Raw genomic sequence first — 22,461 nt, 5'->3', positions numbered from 1 at the left:
TCTCACCAACTCAATTTAACATTCAAGGCAAATATAATGCTGCTGGCATCAGGTAGGTTTTTCTAACAAGGAAAAATACTAATACACTGGGGCCCTGAGACAAACAGTATCATAAAACAGCATCTCCCAAGCCAGTGCTCTAAGGGAACTGGTCTGAGGACCATAAACAGTTTCTAGCAATAAGTCCTTCCTACAAAGTTATGTGGAGCCTTTAATTTGTCAAAATATAGTGAGAAACACCAAAAGGTATATTGGTATATTTTGTGGGGCCACGGTTTACACAAAGCTAGAAACAGCTCTGAATGCAGCTTAGCACGCACTGCTGTGGAATACTCAACAAACCCAGGACACCACCAAAGCAAATCAAAGGAACCTAAGAGCTAAACTGAGAGTCCAAGCGAAGGTAAGGATGGGCATCTATTCACTCTGAGGCTGTTATCCTGCTCTCCATGCAGGGCTGACCCCCACACCTCCCACTGGATGCTGCCAGCCCAGTCCCTGGGGGCCTAGGGGGTGGAGAGGGGAAGAAGCCCTGCTGGAGAAAACTCACCGTAGCAGCTCTCACAGGCTCGCCCGAGGAGAGGGTTTTGCGGCTGGAATGTGGTTCCCACGGCTCCATTCACAGCACCAGGTTTGCCATTGCTGGTGGATATTTGGTTGGGATTTGGTTTGCTGCTTTCAATGAAATACAAAGTGAAGTGATAAAAATGACTTGTATAACAAGGCAAAAGGCTCTACATTTCAACATTGATTTATCTTAACCACACATATAAACATTTGAATGTTTGGTGAAGAAGAAATAAAAATAAGGTGTTTAAATGAACCCAAACCATTTATCTTTACAAACCGAGGCTATGTAAAAACCAATCTCATAAGCGTGACACTCACAAAACAAGTAGAGTCATAGCTCGTCCTCACCCAGACACAATTTCCTTAGGATACTGTCTGAAATTTTGGAAGATGCAAGTTATTAAATTTTATTATTTATCATGACAAAATAATTTCTGGATTAAATAGATTAAGCAGTGTGCTGTGTTTAGGGAAACTACTGCCCATTCCTGCTGCTACAGTGAAAGCTGCTGACCCTATGCACTGGCTCCCAAGGGAACTGCACAAAAGCTGCATGTCAACAGTGACACTGGGTACCAGCTGTGCTTATTGTGAGAGGTGAAAAAAGCTGAGCGCCAAAGAATTGATGCTTTTGAACTGTGGTGTTGGAGAAGACTCTTGAGAGCCCCTTGGACTGCAAGGAGACCCAACCAGTCCATCCTAAAGGAGATCAGTCCTGGGTGTTCACTGGAGGGACTGATGCTGAAGCTGAAACTCCAAGACTTTGGCCCCCTCATGTGAAGAGCTGGCTCATTGGAAAAGACCCTGATGCTGGGAGGGATTGGGGGCAGGAAGAGAAGGGGACAACAGAGGATGGGATGGCTGGATGGCAACACCGACTTGATGAACTTGAGTTTGAGTAAACTCCGGGAGTTGGCAATGGACAGACAGGGAGGCCTGGCGTGCTGCGATTCATGGGGTCGCAAAGAGTCAGACATGACTGAGCGACTGAACTGAACTGAAAAGCATTTCAGGAGACTGTGACCACTCATCATTTCTATTATGCTTAAATTTTATGAAGATGATTACAGAGCATTTGAAATCAGAAAAACCAATAAATGTATCCATGGCATTTCTTTCTAAGAGGAAAAAGGTAATATTTATCAGATTCCCAGAGGCCATAATTCCTCAGAAACATGTAGCCTGGACTGCCTTGGCATTTACTGTGCCAACACGGCTCACTTTTTCCCATCTGGGATAGCCTAACTGCCCTGTTTATCAGTCATGCCCAAGAACACTGCACACCTAGGTGTATACAGTATGTCCTCAAGTACAGTCTTTAATTCACCTAACATATTTATTCAGGGTCCAGTAAAGAAAAGAAAAGTGTTGATATCAAGAACTTTCATTCTAGAGGAGCTTTCATGTCTACATGCTGGGCAGAAAATAAACAATAAATTAGCAAATTATTCGTTAGTAATGAACACTGAATGACTGCATGCAGACTATACCTATTCCTATGGCCAGTGAAGTAAAGAGAGCTCACAACCATTAAGAAAGACATTCGAAGTTTCAGCAGAGAGTAGACTCATGAGTTTCCTTTTTGCTCCTTCTCACTCCCACACTTACATTCACCAGTGAAAGCCTAATATGTAAACTTGACCTGATGACAAATTAAGATTTCTTTCCACCAGTGATACTATAACTCTTAAGTGACACCCTATCACCATCCCCCCACAAGAAACCATCTAACCTCTGTGTGCACTGAAAGCCCTATTCTATAGACAGGGCTATTATTTATACTTCTTATTTGTGCCAGCAATGTATTTTAAAGACAAATTGGTTTTAAAAACACATTTTAAACTAGACAAACAGCATTTCTCCTCTTACAGATTTCAGTTGGAAACATATAAAATTAAAAGTGGTGATTCAGAATGACTGAGATTTCCAAGGGTATGTAAAAATCTACTATACATAGACAGAAATGATACCCCTTGAAGTCAAATGACTGATAATGTCAATCTCAGAAGATTTTCTTTAAATATGAAAATATCTGACATTTAACACAGGGCCAAATATATATGTGTTAAAAGAAAGCTAATACAATTTACAGTTGAGCAGCCTGAATAAAGCAAAAGAGTAAACACAACTTCAGTTGTTCAAATGAATCTAGAATGTTATGTGGCTGAATAAACCAGTGACTTTAATTATAATAATCACAAAAGGAAAATGAGTATGCAAAGGTGGAATATAGACAGGTGAACCACTACACACATGCGTTTCAAAACCAAGAACCTCCTTTTGCTACCACTTCGCCGCCATCATGGGTCGCATGCACGCTCCCGGGAAGGGCTTGTCCCAGTCGGCTCTGCCCTACCGCCGCAGCGTCCCCACCTGGCTGAAGCTCACTTCTGACGACGTGAAGGAGCAGATCTACAAACTGGCCAAGAAGGGCCTGACTCCCTCACAGATCGGTGTGATCCTGAGAGACTCTCATGGTGTTGCACAAGTACGTTTTGTGACAGGCAACAAAATCTTGAGAATTCTTAAGTTCAAAGGACTTGCCCCTGACCTCCCCGAGGATCTCTATCATTTAATTAAGAAAGCTGTTGCTGTTCGAAAGCATCTGGAGAGGAACAGAAAGGATAAAGATGCTAAATTCTGCCTGATTCTGATTGAGAGCCGTATTCACCGGTTGGCTCGATACTACAAGACCAAACGAGTCCTGCCCCCCAACTGGAAATACGAGTCATCCACAGCTTCTGCCCTGGTTGCATAAATTTGTCTATTGTACTAAAGCAATAAAATCATTGTTTAACAGAAAAAAAAAAAAAAAAACAAGAACCTATAGATTAATTCTCAGGGGACAAATGGTTGATGCTAATGTGACGATTTTAATAAAAGTTTTAAAAGCTGCGTTACATGAAGCTTCCCTTCCTTTAGCTAATGCCCAAATCCTTCCTCCCCTCCTCTATGCTCCAGACTCCAGCTCTCCTGCCCTCTTGAGAACTTTGTGCACTTGATTCTCTTTCCTGGACCTAAATTTACCATGGAAACATATCTCTCCTATTAAAAAAAAAAAAAATCTCCATTACTCTATCCAGAGTCAACCCTCAACACCAGGAATTTGCCTTTGCAGCCAATTTTCTTGAGAGCTGCCAATCTTCACTGTCACCAACCACCTCCATGTTGCTACACTCCCTTGCTATTTTTCATTAGCATTTGACACTGTTAACCTCTTTCCCTCCTTGAAAGACACTCCTCTCTCAGGCTGGCTGTGTGATAATGTACTCACTTGGCTATTCTTTTTTTAGCTATCATACTCTATCTGATACAGAAATACTAGATTTCCTCAAGTTTGGTCCAAGGCTCTGATTTCTTATTACTCTAAGAAAACTGTAGTTTCAAGAACAATATTATATGCAGATGAAGCTCAAATTTGGACCTCTAGCCCAGAACTTTCTTCTAAGTTTAAGAACAACATATCTGACAACATACTCAACACCTCTTTTTGAAGAACGCAAACTCAAAATGACCCAACCTGGTTCTCTGCCCCAGCTTCTCATCATGGTGAACAGCACAGCAATCCACCTAATTAAAGCTAGCCAGAAACCTGGGATTCAACATCTCCCCTCTACCCCTCCATACAAGTCAATCACCTCCAAGTGGCATGCACTGTCCAGGCCACAGGTCTAGGTCAAGTTGTTATCTTTTCTTCTCCAAGAACTTCATAATTGGTGTCCTTACAGCCACTCCCCTGACTCCCCAAACCATTTTCCAAAATATAGCCAGTCATCTTAAAGTGCATACAAATCTGATCATGACACTTCCCTGTTTCAAATCCAATTCCAACATTCATCAGAGGGCTAACCCCTGGCCCCTGCCCACCATACTGGCCTCTCATGGTTCACCACTCTCTTCATATCAGCCACACTGTCTTTCTCTCTGCTCCTTAACTATGTTCTGCCCCTTCCCATCTCATGATTCCACCAGCCTGGAAAGCTCCCATCACCCAGTTAGTTAATCCCCTGCCTCGAGTTCACTCAAACTCACCTCCACAAGGAATCTTCCCTGACAGCATCACCTGAGTGTGGTCCCCAGGATAAACTCTCACACAAGCTCTTCTTCTCCATCACAGTACTTGTCACACTGGGTGACTAACTGTTTGGCCTCTGTCTCCCCCACACTAGAATGCAGGCTCCAGAAGACCACCTGTCTTCTTACCTGATCCACCTCTAGTACCTAACAGAGTGCTTCGCATATGGGAGACTCTCAGGTTCAAACAAGTAAGAGTGAAAAATAATTCTCGGTCCTGTGGTTAAGACTCAGTGCTTTTACTACTGTGGGTGTGGACTCATGTTCAATCCCTGGCATGTGACAAGCCATGTGGTATGGTCAAAAAACCAACATAATCTACAATCTGTTTTAAAATAATATTTCAGAGTTAACTGGGAAATTGTTCAAAGAACTAGATTCTTATCCAACTCAACAAAACAGATTCATAACTTCTATTTACATATATGATTTATAGTACATGGCTGTTCTGTAAACACTTTATTTACAAAAACTGGTGGCAGGTGAGATTTGACCCACAGACTAGTCTTCGACTTAGATCAAGACTCCAAAGTCAATGCAAAACTGAAGAGAAACAATTATTTGTGGTATTTGGTGAATACTAGTTACTTTTCCTTTAATGTGACAGCACTGCAAAGTATAGGAATGCTGGTATGCTTGCTTTTGAAAATCTAAGACACATGAATCATAACACTGTTTTCTTTGGGGAGTTGTTCTTTTATAGATTAGTCAAATAAGACATTTAATATTTTACAAAGGACATTATAGCTCTGAATAAAAATTACTGACCTTATAAATTACATGTTATCTACCTTGAGAAAAAAGACTAATAAGAAATATAACAATTCATCATCTATGAGGCCTCTTATGTATTAAAAATATGTATTGATGTATTGAAATTCAGTAAAGAAAAGGCTAGGTATACGATAACTATACTGAAAAAGTTTGAATCAGTACACAGAATTTTGTAGTGAATTTCATCTTAATCCCCAAAGAACCTAGGATAGCAGTATATACATGGTGCTCAATAAACTAAGTCTGCTTGAACAGATAAACTGTCAAACTTATGACCTCAAAAAAAAGAAAATTCATTTAAAATGTAGCAAATGAAAACTGGCATTCACTTTAATATACAATAATTCCTAAACCCAGAGGATAATGATAGAATGCTAGGCATCTGAAACAATCAACAGCTATCATTATTTATCCAATATTTACAAAGTTTGGTTCTAATTATGTTCCCTAACACTTTCCCCAAACAAACAAAGTAAAATCCTCCATTAAATAAAAACATACCTCAAAAGGGTAATGCACATTACCCAAATAAAATACATTATACAATACAGAAGTCTCAAAGTTGCTAGCTTTCTGAAACACATTTGCTTCAAATAATATTTTCATAGGTTAGTTTTCTAATACTTTCTCTGAAGCTTTGATGGCATTTTTGCTCTGGTCCTTTTGTTAGTCAACCTGGGGTTTCCCCCACTAGCCATTTTTCTTTCTAAAATAAAATCACTGCAGTGGCATTATAATGGAAAGCAAATTGTGCTTTGTAGTGGAAGAAAATAAGATACACAAAGAAATTAAAATCTGGCTGAAAATGACAAAAATGTAAATATTTTGTTTTGGATAGAATTAATACCATGGCAAATATTTTATAAGATTTCCATTACTTACTAAGTTGGGATATACACTTGTTTCAGTTTACTCTCAGCTTCTGCTGCCTTTAGACGTTTCTAGTTGAAAAGATAGATGAAATATTTTATACACAATGTCAAAATAATTATTACCACTTCATCTGTCTTAAAAAATTCACAAGAAAATAAAACATTAAAACATATTTCAAAAACTTCCTTTTTAAGATGAGGGTTTTTTTCACGCACATGTTCTTAAACTGCAGAAATTTATAAGAAAAACCACTAGATTCTGAGGTACAGAACAAGTATTAAAAACATTTTAGACATAAATTTTAAAAATAAAGCAATGAGCAACTCCATTTCCCATCCCTCCAGGAGCAGATAAATCAAACTTATAAGTAATCATTTATACTTTTCACATTTAGTTTCTATTTTATTTCTTTTTTGCCTTTCTGGGAGGGATAAAAAATAAACAATCATCTTTGCTTTTAGAAAATTACTCAGAGATGATTAGTTTCCAAAGTCTATGCAAAAGAAAGAGACAGTAATTAAGTCCAATTAAATAAGCATTTACCCTTAAATCTTGGGTGATATGCAGTCAACTTTAAAGCTTGATTGAATTCATGTTAGATTTTTAGGAACCAATTAGGAGCCAAATGCAGGGAAAGGCATGGTGAAAAGATTATATAATCAAAGCCAGAGACTGATCAACACAACAGTAAATGCAAATAGAGAAAGAAAAAAAATAATGTATAGTGGATATTCAAAATTATGACAAATCAGAATACAAGGGAAGCCTTCATTTTCTCAATGAGAAGGAAATAAAAATTTAAGGAGACAACTTAAAACTTTTTCAACCATCCTTGATGCCATCATTGCCACCATCTCTAGAAACTCTTCGCTTTGAATAACAAAGATTTCCAGAGCACATGGTCTTCCCATCTACCTAAGTAGATTCTGGGGGTGGGGTGGGGGCAAGCAAACTTTATTTGTAAAGTCAAGAACAGATGAGAAGATGGCAGACAAATGTGCTAAAGAACCATCTTGCTTGGTTTTGGATGCTAGTTTGAAAGAAGCACTTTCTGAATTATATATGATGATGACACTGGACATTTTTCAACAAGCCATGGGTATCTATTCACTATTCACAACCTCAACAACTCACTAGGGTAATTTTTTTAGTGATCCTTTAAATTGTATTTTTACAGCATCTAACAGTTGCCACTGGGTGAGCATATACTTAGGGGGAAAAACGCCTGTTAAATCTATTTGCCCCTTTGTCTTACCAGTTCTGACACATATCTAGAAGAATATAATATACTAGGTCACCTGAGGAAAACACACCTTTCCTCCAAAAGTAGTAATTGAGAGAATTACCCCTTGGGGAAGATTTAAAAAATAAGTTAATCTTTTCTTTTAGAGATAATTTTTGGGGAAAAGTTCTATATTTATGTACAGTAAACTTTAAATAGTAAAGACATTAAACTAGTAAAGACTAACTACTACACTTAAGGTCACCTGGGGGTATAATCACACAAATGTCCAGGAGGTTTCAGAACTTTTACACATCTGAAGTGATTTCTGTCAACTATACCAACAAGGAGATGAAGCACCAGGAACATGCAAGGAAAATAATACCTTTCTGGTGGATCTTTCCTGCTATCTTTTCAAAATATTTATCATAATGAAATCTGAAGTAAAGAAAATATTGAGACTAAAATCTTAAAATGACATGCTAAAGATATGAAATTACATAGTTTATAGTGGTAGAGAAAAGATAAAGCAAACTTGTTTTAAAACTAAAATTTAAAACTAAGTATACTGCTAAGAAATATTAATGTGTAAATAGCTCATTTTAATGCAACGATACTGGTAGCAACACGAAAAATTACCTGCTGCACATATCTGTCAGTAGTTTTCCACATGTAATAATATTCAATGATGCTAGTCAATGATTTCCAAGGGAGCTGAAAAAATATGTAACATGATAATGAAAACAAGCTACTGTAGGAACTATTTTCCTTTAAAACCACTTCTTAAAAATAATGAGGCAATAACCTACATGGGAGACGCTTTCTAGTAGAAATGTTTAAGAAAACTGAAATTAATTCTGAGCAAAGGGTCCCCAAACAAGTTCTATTCAGCTAAAGATGATGATACAACACATTTCTCAGCCCCCATTTTGTTTAAAATTATAAACCTTATGAATGATAACATTTCATGACTTAATCAGTTCTTCTCGGACTATGGGTGGGGTTGAAGTATAATTTTTAGAAATAGTATTTTGGAGTCTGGCCTGAGTTCTTTAACTTCCAAAGATGACATCCACAGCTAGGGGTCATTGGTCTGTAGCTTCCGTAGTACTTCTCATCTTTTCAAAAACTGCTCTACTTTAATCTATTTTGTTGTAAATAAAATGAAAACCTAAGTCTCCGAAAAAGAGCACAGCCCCAAGTGTGGTACAGATCAGAAAAGTAGGAAGCCTGTCTGCTATTTTCCATGATTATTCAAAAATTGCCAAATGAGTGTCTACTTATGAGACCCAAGATGGAAGAAAATTATTTAGTATGTCCCTCAGTAAAGGGAGATCTGTTATTCATTCAAGAAGCCAATCAGGGCACTTCAAACAGAATGAAAACATTCAATTGTTAGCTGTTGAGGCAGATTTACTGATGGGTGAGTCAGCACCCTCTGACCCTCATTGAGCTTGCCCTAATGTACCACTGGCTTTAACTAGTTCTTCCCAGACCCCAGTGCAGCTAGGGGTCTGTTTGTGACCTACATTCATTCATGACATTCCTATCACCTCCATATTTAACTCACCTGTTTGGCCTGAAGTGAAAAATAAATGGAGTTTAGAAAAACGAAATTATCTTTAAGTTTAATTGGGTGGCACCTTCAAGAAATGTGGTCTCCTTACAGGAACAGATCAGCATAGCTGGCATTTCAATTGCAGTTAAAGCAAATATAATTTTCTCCAATTTAACATAAAGCAGTCTAATGGAGCTGAAAGGGTCTGAGGGGCAGTGTTAAGGAGCTGACTACAGCAAAATCCTAGGCATAGGATTTTAAGCAAAGCAAGACTTCTTATCTCCTAATTATTCTTTTGGGAAACAGCCCCTGGCATGCAGTTTACCTGGTAGTCTGAAAAAAGAAAACCAAGTGACCATGCAACCCAAGCTTCCTCATGAGCCAGATTTTATCTAAGTCATAAAGTCCTAATCAGCTGTGCTCAGCACCACCACACTCTCATCAAGAAGTGTAGGTCACGTCTGTGTCTACTCCTGATGAAGTATCATCTCTCCCTCAATCCTCACTCTGGTCTCATAGGAGTTCCCTACGATATGGCAACTGAAGAGGAAAAAAATCCAAATGCAACAGATGGCTCTGCATGATGCTGGCCCCAACTGGAATTAGATTCTGTAGCATTTCAGCCCCAAGCAGGAGTGACTGAAGCACAGTGAAGAGGGGAGACCCTTGTGGAGGGCAGACCATTAGAGTGGACATCTGATGTTGTACCTTGAATTGCAAGAGAGATGGCCAGAGGTACTAATCTACACCCACCTGTGGACAATGGTCATTTCTTTGACACATGATCAGGGACTTGAAAGGAACAGATGAGAGGACTGGCTGCGATGAGGCTTAGAAGGGAGATCTGTGGGACAGACACCTGGAGGGGGTCTGGCTGTGAGGATATTTGAGCCCCTGTGCTCACAAAGGTCCTCTGCACAGGAGGACTCTCATTCATCTGCTGGCCAAGATGATCCCCTCTATGGCCGCCAGCCGGCCTCTTTCCCTAGACCCCCGATGCCTGCTCAAAGGACACAAACAAAATAGACACACACGTGGGGGCCACCAGAGGGGTCTCTCTCACCAACTCTGATCTGACTCCTCCAAGTGTCTAACCTGCAAGGGACAAGGTACACAGGCCTCCAGCACGGCGCCATTCCTGGGAATGTGTCAGCTAGACTAGCCTCTCAGCATCCTAGAAAGCAGTTCTCTCTTCTTACTGAATGGACAATTATTCTAGATTACGATTTCCCTTTTTGCCGGAAATGCATTGGCTAGCAATACCATACACAGACTTAAGAATGACTTATTTCCACAGAACACTGCCTTTGACCCAGGACCCAGAACCTGCAGGAGCGAAGGTTTGGGTCATCCCACCAGACGAGATGAACTCTGATCATCTAAGATATTGTGTTGACCTTTCTTTCAAATAGCAGAGGGCATGGGCAGCATCCAAACCTAGGGCCCTAGTCTTCCCAGAGACTTTATTGAGAACTTAATATTCTATATGCCTTTCGGCTTAAATTAGATGTAGTGAAGTGTGTACTTAGCAACTAAGAATCCTAATATAACCAAAATACTATCTTTTATACTAAACTAGGTGAGGTTGAGTTTCCCTCACTTATAATCAAAAGTACTCTAATACAAAACTTGGTAAAAAGTAGTGTGTTCTAAGAACAGAGCCGAGATACATGGCACTTACTGACAGAGTCGGGGTAGAAGAGTGGTGGGCAGAGGCAGCAAACATGATGGGGGGCTGGGGGGATTCCTGCTGGAGGGTCGCCACTGTGGGGTCAGGCAGTGCTGTTGGCTTCAGAAGTCCTGGCTGTGAAGCATTGGAACACAGATCCCTGGCCCTTCTGGAGGTCTGTTAGCTTTCGGACACCCTTTAATAAATTCCTTCCTCCTCAAACTGGCTCACTCAAATGGATTCTATTGTCTCTAACTATGACTTGCTCGGTATCCTTTCCAACTTCCTGCTAGTTCACTTTCTTATGCTACCAAGGCTAGAAATCCAAACATGGTATTTCTAAGACTCCCCTGTGATTCATTTCTGCCAGTCAGATGTATATGTGTAAGACAAGTTCAGAAGTAAATTAAGCAGGCACAGTATGGATGGTGCATATCAAGAGGGATCCATCTTGCAGCAGTAAAAGTAGGAGGCACAGAATTGTTCTAGATCCCTTGAGTCTGCCAGAGGTTTCCTGATCTCAAGATCGTGGCTACAGCAGTGTGACCCTGGCTCAGGTGTTAACCCAGCAGCTTCTCAATCCCCATAGTGGGCAGAGGTAAGAGCTCACTTGGGATCATTTCTGTGGGATTATTCTGAGATCCAGCTTGAGCCTACTTCTCCAACCCTATCAATGATTTTAAGTATCTAATTTCTAAAATTAAACCCCATTCAGTTTAAAACAGCTCTTATAAGTTTGTTATCTGCAACTGAAGTTTAAATGATACAATAGCCAGGAAATACCCTTCAGTGAAAAGAGTTCCTATGGCAAAGGACTCCATTGTATGAGGGGGGATGGACTTTGCTATCTTGCACTTTAGATTTTTCAGGTTCCTCTGCATATTTCAGGTCCTGTTTAGGATGTAGAAATCCACAAGAGAATATCTTCCCCACTCTAAAGATGAGGGGAAAAACAAAATTTTTTTTTCAAAACCATACCAACTCTTTAGTCCATGAGAGCACTAAGATTACAAGACAATCAACTGAACTAAGTTAAATTTCCAAGCCACTGTGAAGAGAGATAGGACTCATTAAATATTTTTACTTTGGCACAGCATAGAAACAAGTGATGAACAAAAATAAAGGTAAGAACAACAAAAAACTTACCAAATTATTAAAGGTCAACAGAGGGCTAGAACAATCATTTAGCATCTATGGAAGGGGAATTCAAACACACTTGGCACAGATCTCCATAAGGTGTTCCTGAGAAAGAACTGAGCCAGAGCAGGAAACCCGAGAGACTCCCCCCCTGGTGGTGGTGGAAATTTGAATCACACAAAGAAACGAGGAGGGGCAGAAATGGTGAATTTTTAAAAAATAAGTAACAATAAGTAAGTAAATATTGGGGAGATTAATCTCTTTTAAAAAATCACCAACTGAAAAAAAAAAAAAATCACCGACTGCCGAGAGCAAGAAACAGTAATAACTCACCATGGAACTTAGAACATGGAATAAAATGTATGACAACCAAAGCACAAGAATGGGAAGAGGGACTGGGAGGGCACTGTCTCTCCGCTCTTACCATCTACGTAATCTAAGTAGGACTTATCTGAAGGTAAACTGTGTTACATTAAAGATATACACTGCAAACCACTAAACAAAAGTTTAATTAGTAAGCCACTAGTAGAGATAAAATGGGAGTCATAAAAAAATTATTAAAAAAAAGAAAAGAACAATGGGACAAATGGAAAACTCACATTAAAATGATGGATTTAAACGGTTAATTATATTATTAACAATTATATTAAAGGCAAGTGGTCGAAACACTTGAAGTAAAAGGCAGAGATTGTTAGATTGGTTGGGGAAAAAAAATTCAACTTACTATGTGTACAAAAAGCCCACTTTGGACATAAAAGTAAAAAGGATGGAAACAAAATATATCATGTCAACAATAAAGCTGGAATGATTATATTAATAGGAGAAAAATCAGATTTTGCCACAGGGAATATTATCCCAGGGATAAAGAAGCATAATGTAAACAGTAAAAGGTCAATTCATCACAACATAACAATCCTAAATGTGTATGTGCATAACAACAGAGAGTCAACATATTTAAAGCAAAAAACTAATACAATTCATGTCAATGTATGGCAAAAACCACTATAATACTGTAAAGTAATTAGCCTCCAATTAAAATAAATAAATAAAATTTTTTTAAAAATTAGAAAAATCTACAACTCTATCTACAGACTTTTTTTTATGAAATATAAATTTATTTATTTTTATTTTTAATTTTTTTTTTTTCCATTTATTTTTATTAGTTGGAGGCTAATTACTTTACATCATTGCGGTGGTTTTTGTCATACATTGAAATGAATTAGCCATGGATTTACATGTATTCCCCATCCCGGTCCCCCCTCCCACCTCCCTCTCTCAGCAAGTAATAGAACTCTCCAGAAGACTTGAACAACACTATTAATAAGCCTGACCCAAGTAACATTTATAGAATATTATAACCTAGCTCGCAAAATACCTGTTCTTTTCAAGAGCACATGGTACAGTCACCATATATTATATATACTACATACTACAAACAAACCATATACTAAGGTAGAGTTAATCATATCTTCAAAATGTAAAGTGTGTGTGTGTGTTTAACAAAGTATGCTTTCTGAAAACAACAGAATTAAACTGGAATTCATAATCAAAAATATATATGGGGGAAAAAACCCTACAAGTATGTGGAACTTACTTCTAAATAACCCATGGATCATAAAGGAAACCATAAAGGAAAATGAAGAAATGAAACTGAACATACAATTTATCAAACTTTCTAAGATGAAGAGCAGAGGGAATTGACACACCCCCTTTCTCCATCAGATATTCAGCAGGAAGAACTGGGACAGGGCAAGACAGCTGCCCAGGGATGGTGGTGTGGGTGTGCACAACGGTGATCTGCTGCCACCGGCCAACACAGCCCCTTGCTTTCCAGATCCTTCACTTATACAAAGCAAAGCATCTGCCACTGGAGATGGACTAGAAACTGTCCCACCCCCAGTCCCAGGCAACATGTCGCGGCCAGTGGAGGGGGACTGGCAATTTGCTCACATCCAAGAATCCCTGCTAACAAAAGGCCGCACCAGGCAGAGACTGCTTGCCACAGGGGAGCTGGAGGAAGAGCAGACCGTTGTGGGAGCACCACCGCTGAAACATGGGCACAGGACTGGGGAGGAACTGGACAACGAAGAAACGCCAAGCCCTTACCGTGGACCGCCAACGCCCCTCTACCACAGGGGGAGGGCAAAGAGGCAGAGAGAGGCTCGACAGTGCAAGGTCTGCCAAGGATGGGACAGGCACGCGGAAAAATAAAAAACTCTGCTTTCCAGGCCCCGCATTACTAAGCTGCCTCAGTCGTGTCCAACTCTTTATGACCCTATGGACTGCAGCCCGCCAGACTCCCCAGTCCCTGGGATTCTCCTGGCAAGAGTACTGGCGTGAGTTGCCATTTCTTTCTCCAGGGGATTCTCCTGATCCAGGGATCAAACCCATGTCTCTTACATCTCCTGCAATGGCAGGTGGGTTCTTTACCACTAGTGTCATCTGGGAAGCCCAGGCCCCACATTGAGCACAGGTAAGACTTTGAAGTCTGTGGATGTTCGGTTCACCCCCATTCACCCTTCCAGTGAGGGAGGGACCTAACCTTTAAAAACAGTGGAAGGTGGCCAGACATACAAACATGACACCAGAGACAGATGAGGTTGACAGCAGTTCCTTAGACTCACAGCCCAGGGGAAGAGGACACTGTACAAGATGAAGGGGAGCAACTGGGAATGGAGAGCCCAGCAGGGGCTGCGGAATGCGGTGCCATGTAACAAGAGGTGAGATATGCCTGGTTCTGGAAGAAGGTTCCCACAGAAGGATGTGATTGGCTTGTGTCAATAATTCTGCCTGCTGGCAGGGAAATGAAACACATTAGGCTGAAGGCTGGGGGTGGGGTGCTAGGTGCATTAGCCATACGGGGTGCATGAGCCATATGTCCCTCACCCTTTCCTTCCGGGTGAGGGACGTATCTGGCAAGAAAGGGGAAACTCAGTTAAGCTTTTGGGGTCCTGTGGGGTTCAAAGACGGTACATGAAATACTAGGCATTGCAGTACAATGGTCCCCTGAAGGCAGCCAAATAGTAAGAAAATCCAAACCTAGTCAATGAGAGACTATATTAATATACTAAAGGATCTGGTTGAAAGGGTGGACAATACACATGAATGGATGGAGAATCAATACAAAGACAACAAGCATAAAAATAAAATGTGAATGTTAGGAATATATGGCACCGTATTGAAGAATTCCTTTAACAAGTTTATCGGTATACTGGACATAGCCAAGAAAAGAATCAGTGTACTAGAAGACAGATCAATATAAACAAACTAACACAGAGACAGCAAAGCTCAGCTCTAGGAAACTTAGTGAACTACAAGGACAGTAAGTATACAGAAAAGCCTACCAAGGCACACTGCAGCAGCAAAACCTGCTCTGAACCCAAAGTGAAGAGACAGTCTACAGCAGGAGGAAAAAGAAACAGTTACATACACAGGGACTTCTCATCAGAGGCTATGTAAGCCAGAGAGAGACATGCTCAGAATACTTAGAGAAAAAAGATTTTTAACGAATTCTATAAAGAATGAAGTATCTTTCCAAAAGGGACAGTAAAGTTTTTCAAACAAAGCGGAAGTCAACTCTCGGTCAAACCTGAATTCACTGTCAGCCAAAAGTATATTACTAATAAATGAGTACGTTAGAAGAAAAATTTCAAAGTAATGATCTAAGCTCCAACTTTACCAAAGAAAGAAAAAAAAAAAAAACTAGGAAAACACAAAGAACATAAGCCCAGAGCAAGTTGAAGGAAAGAAATAATAAACAGAAAAGCAGAAATCAAAGGAACAGAAAACAAAAATCAATCAAATAAAAAACTGGTTCTTTGTAAAGATCAATAAAATTGATAACCTCCCTGGCCACACTAAAGATGAAAAAAGAAGAGCTAAATTACCAGTATCAGCAATGTGAGAGGGGACATCATTACAAATCCATCCCACAGAACTTAAAAGTATAATAAAATTATGAACAACTTTATGACAACAAACTAGACAAAATGGACAGGGAGAGAGAGATGCTGGCAAGAGAGAGGAGGATGTACCGGTCTTGGTGCAATAATTAGACAGTTATCAACAAGTGAAACTTGCCATAGGAGAATAATAGAGTCAAATAAGGACCTGCAACAAGACTGTGTAGCTACAAGCGGAGAACTACTGCACAGAAAAGATCACTGAGGAGATGGACTTCAGCTGGTACACCTGGAGATAGCTGAGAACAACGGAGAGGAGGACAGCAGCGTAAGCCACCCAGCAGACACCACTGCAGTCACCAGCAGCCCGCTCTGCAGAGAAGACTGGCAGCCCTGGTCACCGAGGACTCAGCAGCCCCTCAGCAGGGTGGAATACGGGCAGCTTGCCCACTAGAGGATTCTGTCGTGTTTGCTGCAGTGAACCTCAGCAGCCTCCTCTGCAGAGAAAACCGGCAGCTTCTGCCACCAAGGTAACAACCAAGAGCCACTGCTGCTGCTGGCCTCCTAGAGAAGGAGATGTTATTGCACCCCTCCCAGGAGACATGCATGGCCCACACCCCCGGCTCCTCCACATGAGCTCACATCCCCAGCACCAGAACACATGTTTCAGTCACTTTGTGAGCACACACACTCCACCCCAGCTTCAGTGATCCACACACGCCCCCACCTCAGGCACCAAGGCCAAACACAGAGGCACTCTAAACCCAGACTCAGCACCACGAGGGATCCCCCTGCCCGTGACAAGCACCGTGGGAGAGAGAGAGACCAGGAGGTCCCCAACAGCCCTCTCTGCTGCTGCGATCTTTACTGACACTGACACCTGCAACCTTCTGACTTCAGCTCATGGGGCTGAATGTGTAGTACACCAACGGGCCTGCCCAGGAGCTGGAACTAATACACACCACTGACCTGGTGCCCTCGCACCCACTGCCCACTAAAACTAGTCTACAAAGGCTGCTGTATGTGCTCAATCAAATGCACAGACATTAACATAAAGCTATGAGAAACACGAAAACTTAAAGTAACATGACACCCCCAAAGAACAGTAATTTTCTAAGAAACTAATCCCAAAGAAATAGATCTAGGATTCTGTGACCAAGAATTTAGAAGAACTGTTTTAAAGAAGTTGAGTGAGCTGTAAGAAAAATACAGATAGAAAATTCAATAAAATTAGGAAGACAATGAACAAACAAAACAAGAAGTTCAACAGAAAGAAATCATTTGAGAAAAGCTGAACAAATTCTAAAGCTGAAGAATACAATGAATTAAAGGAAAAATACAGTGATGATCATCAACAACAAACTTGATCACGCAGAAAAATCTGTGAACTCAATGACAGGTCATTAGAAATTATCCAGTCAGAGGAGGAAAAGATTTAAAAAAAAAAAAAAAAAGAATGAAAAGAAATTTATTCCAATTAGCAGAAAAAGGGAGATCAAAGCAGAAATAAGTGCAGAAGAAACAAAGAAACAACAGAAATTATCTATAAACTAAGAGCTGGTTTTTTGGGAGGAAAAAAAAGTAAAAAATAAACAAAATCTACAAACCAGTGGCTAGACTAAGAAAAAACTAAGACTTAGAAAACTAAGAGAAGACTGAAATAAACAGAATCAGAAGTGAGGAAGTGCTAGCAAGTGTTAGTCGCTCAGTTGTGCCCGACTCTCTGAGACTCCGTGGACTATATCCTCTGTCCATGAGATTTTCCAGGCAAGGATACTGGAGTGGGTTGCCATTTCCTTCCCCAGGGGATCTTCCCAACCCAGGGATTGAACCCAGGTCTCCTGCACTGCAGGGAAATTCTTTACCGACTGAGCTACAAGGGAAGCCCATAGACTAAGAAAAAACAGAGAAGGTTGAAATAAACAGAATCAGAAGTGAAAGACATTACAAATGACATCACAGAAACATAAAAGAATCCTAAGTGACTGCTATGAACAATTACATGCCACCAAATTGTATAATCTGGGAAAAAATGAATAAATTCCTAGAAATGTACAATCCAGACTGAATCATAAAGAAATAGAAAATGTGAACAGAAAACTGCATCAGTAATCAAGAATCTTCCAACAAAGAAAAGCCCAGAACCAGATGACTTCACCAAACATTTAAAGAAGAATTCATGCCAACACGTCTCCACATCCCCACCAGCATCCGTCATCTCTCATTTTAAAAAAATAATAGGTAACAGATACGAGACAACATCTCGTGATTTTGATTTGTACTGCCCTGATGATTAGTGATGTTGAACACCTTTTCACATACTTGCTTTTCACCAACGAGGATGGTAGCTGGAGGCTTGTCATATATGGCCTTTAAGTTTATATATTTCAAGTATAGGGTGGTGGAGGGAAGAGATAATAAATTAACAACACTCAAGATGGGGTTAACAACTGCAAACTATTATATAAGGAATGGATAAACAAGGTTCTATTGTATAGCACAGGCAATTATATTCAAAATATTCTGTGATAAACCATAAAGGGGAGGAATATTTTTAAATGTGTATATATACATAATAACAGAAAGTAAAATTGTAAATCAGCTTTATTTCAACAAAAAAATAAATAAGGCAAAGGCTACAATGATTAAAAACAAACACCCAAAACTACAAAAAACTGTTCAAAACTACACTAAACAAAAACCCTTTGAACAGTTAGGCTCCTGATGGTCTATCTTCTTTTAGGTTTTTGACATGCTCAGTAGCTTAACTGTATCACACTTTTTGCGACCCCATGGACCGCTGCCCTCTGGCTCTTCTGTCCATAGGATTTTCCTGGCAAGAATCCTGGAGTGTGTTGCCCTGCCCTCCTCTGCTGAATCTTCCTGACCCAGGGATCGAACCCACATCTCCTGCATTGCAACAGGTTCTTTACCACTTGAGTCATTCGAGAAACCCAGGTTTTTGACACTGGTGGCTAATTCCAATCTCCAAAATACAACTGTCCTAATGAGGACTGGCTCATTGACAAGCATTCTAACTACCTTCAGAAAAAACTAATATACATAATGCGACAAATTTACAAGAATTTTATTAGGTCATGAAGGTAGCAAAAACCCATCTAACAGCATTATTGCTGTTATACTCATTTTCACACCATTATTTTACCTCCTATGAATGCCAGCTTCTATGTCCAAGTGTATTTCATTAAGCTGCTGTTGAGCGTTATTTCCTAGTCCTGTATTAAGTCCTGTATTAAGGAGGACTGTCTACAAGTTTCACACCTCAGTGTATACCTGTCAGTCTATTCTCCCCTTTTACATATCAGGGGTCCAGAACTGAAATGCCAGTTAACTCCCTGAAGAGACTCCTGAGTTCACTGGCACAACCAATAGCTCCCTTCCCACCACTTTCATAATACTTGTCCTTACGGCTGAAAGAAATGATGACACTATATTTCACTTGCAGGGCTTATCTTTCGATCTCTTGGTCATGACTACAAATCATTCTCAGAGGGAAGGTCCACATTACATTTCTGATGCATGCCTAGTGTGCTGCAGGAGCTCAACAAACATTTGTTGAGTTGAACTGAGTTCAGAATGATTACCAGGACATAAAATGAGCATGCCACACTCAGTGCAGGGAAAAACAGCTTCACTTCGGTGCTTCTCATCTTCTACTCCTTCATCAGACCTGCAGACTTTGTTCTTTAGGGGGTTTGGTTTTTGCAGTTTCTATTTAGTGGTGTAGTTACTGTATATTACATTAGTAACTCTGCAATGCTGTGTTATTCTGGCCATCTGAAGCTAAATGCCACCAATGCATTTTAAATTCCCAGCTGCACACCCTATAAATTGAAACCATGACATATAACAATCTGGGTGTGAGTAAAGTTTTGCCAAAACAAATGCCAGTGACACTAACAGCTTTAATTATCATGTTTGGGATTTAATATATCAACTCATATTGATAAGTAAAATTTTCCTTCAGAATAATTTTAAAAAGATGCAACAACATAAAAAGGCAGGATATTGGCTCACATTATATACTTCATAGTCTATTATAAAGAGTCTTTTTTCATAATTAAAAAAAAATGACTGCTATAGAAAGCTATTTATGAACTTCACAAATAGAAATTTCCCCATTTCAAAGAGACTGTAAGCTTAATTAAAAACAGCAATTCCATACTTTGTACTTGTACAAAGCAAGTACACAATAGTAGACACAATTACCTAGTATTTAAAAAACAAGATCATGTACATTATCAGGAAGAGTAAAGATTGAAAACCTGAAAAGCAAATCCTCCTGCTTTGCCTGGTACTGGTTGTTTCTGTATTAGAGATCTGTATCAAATTCAGGCTCAATAATTAGTAAGATAACCAGAAAAATACTGAAGGTCTGAAGGAGAAAAACAAGCTTAAAAAGCAGAGATCAGAAGTATCTAGTGCAAATGGTTAGAAACGCTGTGCATAAATTAAACCTGGAATTCAGAGAGAGGTGAAGAGGATGAATTCATACTGCCAAGGTTTATAACAAGAATCTGGGGCTTCCCGACCCTGGGTCTTACTTACAATTACTTCTCAGGACAAATGTCAATTTCTCTCTCCACAATACTGACCTGCATTCTATGCTGAGCAGACAAAAATGACTAAGTCACAGGCTTGCTAATGAATAGTTTAATGTTAACCAAATTTTTAAGATAAAATATTCCCACTCCAACATTTTACTTAATTCACAATTTTCTACTTACAAAGTCTTGACGTATGTCATTGAAGTCTTTGCCATATTTTTCCAATGCCTCTTCAAATAAACTAGCTTCAGAGGCGGACCATTCTTCCATTTCATCTCTGCATAAAACAGGTCCCCCAAGTGGTACTAAGACACTAATTGCACTGCTCAAATCATAGCCGTGCCTATACAATGTATCCATAGCATGAAACTAAAAAAATAAAGAAAATGAAGAGAAGAAATTAGCCAGAAAGGCAAATTTTCTTGATTATTTAAGAACAAAAATATTAAAATGCATGATGGACTTAATTAACAACAATATACTTAGTATTTTTTAAGTAACATAATTAAGAAAAATTTAAACAACAGATTATTCAGTTATTTAAGACATCACATATTGCTTTCAAGAAAATGATGATTTGTACCTTTTAAGATGTGTATTTTTTAAAAAAAAGTGTATTCACTTCTTAGAGCGACAAATGGCTAGATCTTCTAACCATGAAGATCTAGGACCTCCAGGAATTAAAATGGGAACCCAGTTAAGTTTCACCATCCTTTTGGTTCAAAGTGCCAGAGTCACTTCAGCTATTGTATAAGGCTGGCACAGCCTTCTTTGACAAGGGAAAAATACAGAGGATGTATAAGAGAGTGAGAAAAAATATTTTCAGGTTGTATTAAGAGAATGATATACTAGGAATGAGAGCTGGAGGAAAAACACCATGAAACTGAGAATGATGGTTAAAACAAAATTACACATCCATGTTACACAAAACAAAACAAACAAAGTAATATGCCCATGTAAAAATAGTAGCTTGGTTGAAATTCTGTAAGACCAAGAACAGATGACCAGGCTTGCTTGAAACAGCTACCTAGGCCAGTGTGTATTTCATACATATTCCAAAGGTGAGTGATCTGAAAAGCAATTAGAAAGGGAGGAAATATAAATTTGGGTAGTATAACTGGCTCTTTTCAAAAGTACCTTGGGTCTAGCTTATTAAAAAGATTCGTTCACAATATGCACACATATTTGTATGTGTAGGAGGAAAACTGCGGAACAGGACGGTCAGCTCTGTATCTAGATAAGCATGTAGGTGTGGCGCAGATGTGGCTGGTGATCAAATCCTTGCCAAGTGGGAGCTAGTTCTGTTTAAGCTTTCTAACGTGTGAAAGCCACGTGTTAAACCTTTTACACAAAGTATCTTCTGATAATTAACTAAAAATTTCATAAACGGGGAAAGAGCCACATCTATGTTTTACTTTAGTCACCTGATGTGAAGAACCGACTCATTGGAAAAGACTCTAAAGATGGGAAAGATTGAAGGCAGGAGAAGGGGACAACAGAGGATGAAATGGTTGGATGGCATCACTGATGCAATGGACATGAGTTTGAGTAGGCTCCGGAAGTTGGTGATGGACAGGGAAGCCTGGTGTGCTGAAGTCCATGGGGTTGAAAAGAGTTGGACATGACTGAGCAACTGAACTGAATTGATGTTATAAAAATTTAGCTATGGTCCTGAAATAACTGGTAGGGAACAGTTCTCTACTGGTACAAAAGCATAAAGTAAGCTCAAATAGCAGCTAATATCTATTAAAGAGAAAAAAAATTGGCTACAATATGACTAAAAATATGTGATAACTGTGATAACATTAAGATGTTGAATAGGGTATGGAATATGAATTTGTTGACAGAACAGGCAGAATTTAGGACATGATTAGGAACAGTAATTAACCTCTTTTACAAGGGTTAACACCTCCCCTGAAATCACTGGATTCCACAAAACAAAAACATGTAGAGATTTCATTATCAATTTCCTAGTTATTATCTCAGCTAAGACCACACTGACCATGTGTAGTCTTTTGTTCTGTCACAATCACAGAATAACTTCAACTTGCAAGTGAATTTCTTCTCTTCTCACTCTTCTGCAGCAGGGGTTACAAAAATATTGGAACTGATCT

At 39.4% G+C, this 22,461-nt stretch overlaps 2 protein-coding genes across 11 annotated transcripts in view; one reads left to right on the top strand and one right to left on the bottom strand.

The window, feature by feature from the left end:
• The window catches only part of MTA3 (metastasis associated 1 family member 3), a 210,639-nt gene that overhangs the window by 28,562 nt on the left and 159,616 nt on the right, over positions 1-22,461 (bottom strand). For 6 of the 10 annotated variants that reach the window (XR_011491552.1, XM_070477463.1, XM_070477458.1 and 3 more), the window contains exons 9-12: positions 20,528-20,716; positions 8,153-8,227; positions 6,301-6,359; positions 551-675 (exon numbers count right to left, since the gene is read on the bottom strand). Coding sequence is in view for 9 of the 10 variants with exons in the window: in XM_070477463.1 (XP_070333564.1) it covers positions 551-675; positions 6,301-6,359; positions 8,153-8,227; positions 20,528-20,716 (448 nt within the window). In the remaining variant the exon portion in view is untranslated. The remainder of the gene's footprint in view (positions 1-550; positions 676-6,300; positions 6,360-8,152; positions 8,228-20,527; positions 20,717-22,461) is intronic. The other 4 variants (XM_070477469.1, XM_070477483.1, XM_070477493.1 and 1 more) reach the window with 3 other exon arrangements.
• On the top strand, positions 2,850-3,393 carry LOC110122903 (small ribosomal subunit protein uS15-like). Its single transcript, XM_070477509.1, has one exon. It carries the CDS (start codon positions 2,873-2,875, stop codon positions 3,326-3,328), a length of 456 nt encoding a protein of 151 aa, XP_070333610.1. The 5' UTR covers positions 2,850-2,872; the 3' UTR covers positions 3,329-3,393.

Source organism: Odocoileus virginianus, chromosome 2, assembly GCF_023699985.2.
Source record: "Odocoileus virginianus isolate 20LAN1187 ecotype Illinois chromosome 2, Ovbor_1.2, whole genome shotgun sequence".
In the NCBI taxonomy this organism is placed as follows: domain Eukaryota; kingdom Metazoa; phylum Chordata; class Mammalia; order Artiodactyla; family Cervidae; genus Odocoileus; species Odocoileus virginianus.
Note: the sequence above shows the minus strand (reverse complement) of the source record. Positions and strands in the feature narration are given on the sequence as shown.

Excerpts from the sequence above, each read along its gene's own strand:
- LOC110122903 (XM_070477509.1), top strand. The coding sequence starts at position 2,873 with ATGGGTCGCATGCACGCTCCCGGGAAGGGCTTGTCCCAGTCGGCTCTG.